The sequence below is a fragment of the Telopea speciosissima genome, chromosome 10 (genome assembly GCF_018873765.1).
Source record: "Telopea speciosissima isolate NSW1024214 ecotype Mountain lineage chromosome 10, Tspe_v1, whole genome shotgun sequence".
NCBI classification, from domain to species: domain Eukaryota; kingdom Viridiplantae; phylum Streptophyta; class Magnoliopsida; order Proteales; family Proteaceae; genus Telopea; species Telopea speciosissima.
Genome location: NC_057925.1, coordinates 8,386,914 through 8,392,913, shown reverse-complemented (window position 1 = coordinate 8,392,913; position 6,000 = coordinate 8,386,914). Strand labels below are relative to the sequence as shown.

Sequence of the window (6,000 nt, the reverse complement as noted above, 5' to 3'; positions counted from 1 at the left end):
TCCACCTAACACTTTAGGAATTGTAGAAGATTAAAATCCTGTATACTCACTCCATTTCTCCCCAACTCCATCTCTCTCCATGTTTGGACTCTAGAACAAGTATAAGTTTGCACACTCCTTCAGCTTGCAGCCAATTGCCACCCTAAATCTCAAACGCTCTGTGTAGCAGCAAGTAGCAACAAGGCGAGGACACCGTAGCTATAGTGCGCAAACTGTAGTTGTATACTCCAAAAATAATCCTCTCCAATTCCCTAAAAGTGTGCAGTTTGGCAGTACTAGGTGGAGATGTTGACACCTGGTAGCTCGAACAACCAACGGTGCCGAGCTCGAGAAGAAACAAAAAAGTCAATGAGCTCGGACCGTTGGATGTATAAGCTGCCAGGTATCGACATCTCCACCTAACACTGTCGAACTAGGAATTGCAGAGGATTAAAATCCAGTATACTCATTCCATTTCTCCCCCAACTCCATCTCTCTCCATGTCTGGACTCTAGAACAAGTATAGTTTGCACACTCTCCTTCAGCTCACAGCCACTTACCTCCCTCAGTCTCAAACACTCTGTGTAGTAGCAAGTAGCAACAAGGCGAGGACGTCATAGCTACAATTTCAATCTCTCTCTCTGTCCATTGCTCTGTGAATGGCATAAGATGGCTTTGCTGTTTTGCACATTTTTTTTTCCAAGTTTATAATGTTCAATCTGAGATGCTCTGAAGCAACAAATCTATGGACATCGAAATTCTTTTAATCTCTCTTTGGTATAATTTATGCTTATGTTTATGTCCTATTTATAAAAAACCATTTACAATAATAATTTAAGAGTCATAAATAAAAGTCTTTTGGTACCAATAGGCATAATAGTTTGAATAATTAATAAGGGAAAAGGAACGCTAACCAGTTGCACAACGTGATGAGTACTTGTGCCCAGACACAGTCATACGTGACATGACCAACACACCCCTAGTCCTTTCCGCCTTTCCAAGGGTGTGCCGGTGATTTCATTTACGGCTGTGTCTGGGCATAAGTACACATCGCATGCTGCGTGACCGGTTAGCAGTCTTTATCCCAATTAATACAAACCCTTTTGTGTTTTGTTTTGTTTTTTTTTTTTTTTTTTGTTTTTAATCACCTTAGTTTGGAACCATAATAACTCCTGTTCATGAAGTCAACTGCATAATATATATACTTTAGATACAATTAAGGATAATATCAGGTTAATTTTGCCCTTAAAAATATTTGGTCGTGGTCCCTAATCCATATGGTAGCCCAAGTGCCCAACGGATCTAATCTGTTGCAGTATGGGAGTGGAAATGTGGGATGATGATTGGCTTATGGCCACTCTCGTAATTTTGGAATCACCCCCACATTTTTGCACTTTTGAGCAAATTTGCCAAATTTAGTGTTTGATCAGTAGATTATATTAGGTGGAAAAATTAATGGCAGGCGGAGTATACGGAAGGAGGCGGGAGAGAGAGAGCGAAACAGTTCTATTTCTCTTTTTTCGTTAATTTCGCGGTGGAGGATGTAGGAAATCCAGTGCTTTCCTGCATAGAACTTTGGGGATTTCCAGCCTCTGGTCTGCAAGGCGAAGATCCGAGGTAAATAAACAATCAAAACTCGGATAACGAATTGAAATCCTAAATTCAGCTCTTTCCGATTCGTAATTGTGTATCGGAATCCATCCAATTTTGATATTTTTTTTGGGATCGCTTTAGTTGTTGATCTTAATTGTACATTGTAGGCTGGTCCCGGAATCTGAAAGACGTCGATAATTTTCTTCTATCTCGGTGATGAGATTTTGAATTTATTATTTTTGTTTTGACTTTGAGGAAAAGGAAGAGGCTTGCCAAGCAGAGTTTGAAGGATCAGAAAGGTTTGTAGATTGTAGGATTTTAGAGGTTTTAAAAGATGGGTGTTATGTCGAGGAAAGTTTTGCCAGTCTGTGGCAGTCTCTGTTTCTTCTGCCCGGCAATGCGAGCGAGGTCTCGGCAGCCTGTGAAGAGGTACAAGAAGCTGATATCAGATATTTTTCCTCGTTCTCAGGTCTGGCATTTCATTCATTCATTTTTTACTTTCGCTCATTTTATAAATTCTATAAGAGATAAGATACTTGCGGCCAAGTTTTGTACCTCTTATGATTGTCTTTTTCTCTTTCACCTTGGTAGTTGAGATTTTCAATGGTGTTCTGCACAGTGATCATCGTCTGTGTAGTTTGTAAATATTTACTCCCATTGTTTAAGTTTTACAAAGCACATCCAATTAAAGTGTCTGAGAACCTCCCCTCCCCTCCCACCCCACCCCGCCCAACACCCCCAAAAAAAGTCACTTTAATGTTGTCAAAAATTTCCGTCACCTCCTTGAGCAAGAAATTTGACCCTCTCTCTGAACCCTGAAGGATGTTCTCTAATGCTTCCATTTAAAGTGGAATAGAATTTATGGTGCAACTCACAGTGCTTTTGTATGATTTATCAAGAAGTTCACTTGAGTCAGCAGCAATTGAGTTTTTGGGCGTGAGATGCAGCCACTAGTCATGAAGCCTTTGTAGTATCAGTCAAACAGTTTTATCAAGTGTCATGGTTTCTGCCAGTTTAGCTGTTACATTTTCTTTTCCCTTCATTAATTCGGAAGAATAATTAAGGATAATTTTCTTGATAAATAAATATGTATATATTGATAACAGTGTATAAATATCTAACCCTTTCAGTAACGGACCCACAATTACGTCAGATAATCAAAACAAATAGAAAAGTAGAAATATGGAAAAGGCTAGACTAGAGAGAAACAAAAAAAATGAAGATTCCTCTAACAATCTCTAGGCTTCACATTTTATCGGTTGGCCTACTCGTTGGCCGATTTGTTGGATGATCTATACTTCCAAGAGAATGGGCCTCTCATCCAAGATGGCGATGTTATCAAATGAGATGTGAACATCTACAAAGGCCATTTGCTTCAGAGCAAATATTCAACCAACAAAGTTAACTGAATCTCCCCCCACAATCAACATAAAAAAGGCCTCTCCTCATCACATAATCTAAACTCTTCATCCTTGTTGAATCACTTTCACCACTGGGCAGTCTGGGCCTGAGTAAATTAATGTGATCTCACCATCGCGCCACTGATTACCCATAAATTATTCATCTAAGTTCAGTTTGAACAAAAACACTAGGAGCCAAAGAGTCAGTGGCAGTAGACTATCCATCATGAAGAACGTCAAATGGTAAATTTGATAAATTGAGAAACAAAAAAAGGTCTCGAGATGAAGACAGCTCAACCATGCATAATGTCTGGCCTTGAGATGCATTCAGAAAGCCTCTGATGTCCCTGAATGCTTTTGTAGCTGTTGCCCATCTCATTATATATATTCCAATGATGTTAGGTATATGGGGCTGGTTCTGAACTTTTCCATAAAAGATGTGTCTCATTCGTACTTTCCAAATACCTCAGGTAAGGCCGAAGGGGATTAAATTCCACAAAACATGTCTTTGGGTTGAGATTAATCTTCGACCAAAAGGTAAGTTCAAATTGAACTTGGGGGACGGAAACCAATCAATTCCAAAGATTCCCATGAACTACTTCCATGACAGTGCACATTCTTACTGTGAAGATTGCATTGGATGCAGTTATAATTCTGAGAATTCTCAATTCTCGGTGGACCTCTCAGATTTGGAGAAACACGTCTAGATGCTCAACAGTTACGCCTTGATTTACTCTGTGTGGATCCTACTGACCATGGGATGGCGTTGATGTATATATTTACGTTGTCCTTACCTAATAATTCGAGCTTTTCGGTGACACGGTAGCGAATATGGTATCAAAGCAGGGAGGTCGAGTGTTCGACTCCTGGGAAGTCAATGGAAGGCCAGATTACAAATAACGTACCCCAATATTACCCACAATGTAATAAAACCCAGCTAGTAACAAACCCCTTAACCGCAGCTAAGTCTAGGCTTAATAACTAGAAATAGAAGGTGTAACAGAATATTAGTATTCAGCCAATTGATGGACCTTACATTCAGGTTGAGTTTAGGCCCTGTTAGGTTGGATTAGCCCTCCAAGTTTGGGCTGATTCTGGTGGCTAGATGTGGTGAAATATGAAGGTGACAAAAATAGAAGGTAAGGAATATAACTTCAAACTTGGATCGATTGAGGTCTATGCAAGGAGAAGTAGTGCCCTGAATTTCACTCAGTTCTGATGGAAGGTTGCAGAGATACAAGCCTTCAAAGTTGCAGCAGCAATGGCCTCCAAATAGTCCAGCCGATAGCACAAGACAGGGGTCTCTGCAGCTTGCTGATGTGAAGCCAAACCTGATTCAGCCTCAAATCAGTTATTTGGCTACTCAGAAGGTGTTAGAACCGTAGGGTTATACTAGTCATTATTTTCGATTTTTTTCTATTATGTGGTGTTTAGTCCCACATTGCTAATTTGTATTTTTCTCCTTTCTATTCAATATTATAAATAGAAGAGCTTTGGATGGTCATAAACCATTCAAGCATTATTCCACAAACCTGTTTTAACATGGTATCACAGCCAAAATCCCTCTGATCCTTTTTTTCAAAACCCCCCACCCTTTCATCGTTTTTCCTTCCCTTCCCCTTCTCTCGATTTTTTTTTTCTCTCCCCTTTCCCTTGCTTCTTCTCCCTCTCTAAGGGCAGCACTGCAGAGGTGATCAGATGATCTAGTTGCTGCCCTATTCCCACCTCTTTTTAACCCCTTTTTTTTGTACTAAATTCTGCTCGATAGCTGCTGGTTCTCTCCTTGCGATATTTGGAGTTTCCAGATTTTGAAGATCAGGCCACGAAAATTATTGGAACTGATTTTCCCTCTATTGGAGACTCTACTGCGATATGACTTGCTGCTATCAAGTATCCACTAGGCGTTGAAGACCCCTCATCCCAATCGATTTCTTACTTTCAGGGTTTTTTCCAAAACCCTGATCATTATCGATTTTTGGGATTAGCGCTGCTTGCTGTTGTGTTTCTTATTGGAGTTTTTTCTATTCATCAAGGACATCCTCTACAGGTTCCTGGACAGATTCGATCAAGCTTCTTCTTCAATTTTTTTTCCCATCTCCACATCGGTCTCCAATTTTAGGTTCTCTTCCAAAACCCTGATATTGTCGATCTCTGTGGGAGGTGTCTCTACTGCTGCTGATTTTTTGAGGGCTGTTTTGCCCATCATAGTGGACCACTCGACCTTGATTTCAGCTCTTGGTTTGAAGTACTTGTTGGTGTTTTATTCTCCACAGCCCTGTTGCAACTATGGGTGACTTTGCTGATTCCACTGCCACTTCTGATCAACCTGGACATGAAAAATCAGATTATCATAATTTTCAGCCCAATCCCATCAAACTTGATGGCAGCAACTGCCTATTGTGGTCTCGGTCAGCCTCTTTTGCTATTGCTGGCCGTGGTCTCACTGGCCGTATTGATGGCACTGTCACCATGCCTGCTGCCCCAGGTACTGCCAGGACTCGCTGGCTTGCCATCAATGGTGTTCTTATGTCTTATTTGATTGGTTCTATGGCTTCGGACATTGCACATGGGTTCGTCCTTTTTGATACTTCTCAGGTTTGGTTAGCCTGTAAGGAAACGTACGGACAACTTGGTAATGATGCTCAGGTCTATAAACTCAGGAAGAAGGTTCTTCATACTATTCAGGGGGACTTGACAGTCTCTAAATATTATGCTACTCTACGCAACCTTTGGCAACAATTGGACCACTTCTCTGATTACGAACCTGATAATGTTACTAAGGACCACTTCTCTGATTACCAACCTGATAATGTTACTAATCTGGCTGCCTATAAGAAACATGTGGATAAAATCAGGGTTTATGACTTCTTGGCTGGGTTGAATGTTGAGTATGACCAGATTTGTGTTCAAGTGTTGGGCCATTCTCCTTTTCCCACACTTGAACAGTCTTATGCCTTGGTCTCCTCTGAAGAAAATCGCCGAGCTGCTATGTTGCACCCTGCTGTTCCTGACAGGTCCGTCCTCCAGA

The 6,000-nt window shown here is 40.8% G+C and overlaps 1 protein-coding gene across 2 annotated transcripts in view; it reads left to right on the top strand.

Annotated features, from left to right (window-relative positions):
- Positions 1-1,355: 1,355 nt before the first annotated feature.
- Positions 1,356-6,000, top strand: part of LOC122642077 (protein SEMI-ROLLED LEAF 2-like) — a 109,344-nt gene continuing 104,699 nt past the window's right edge. The window contains exons 1-2 of one of the 2 annotated variants that reach the window (XM_043835493.1): positions 1,356-1,596; positions 1,740-2,041. In XM_043835493.1, coding sequence (XP_043691428.1) covers positions 1,907-2,041 — 135 coding nt within the window. In that variant the 5' untranslated portion in view covers positions 1,356-1,596; positions 1,740-1,906. The remainder of the gene's footprint in view (positions 1,597-1,739; positions 2,042-6,000) is intronic. The other variant, XM_043835492.1, reaches the window with a different exon arrangement.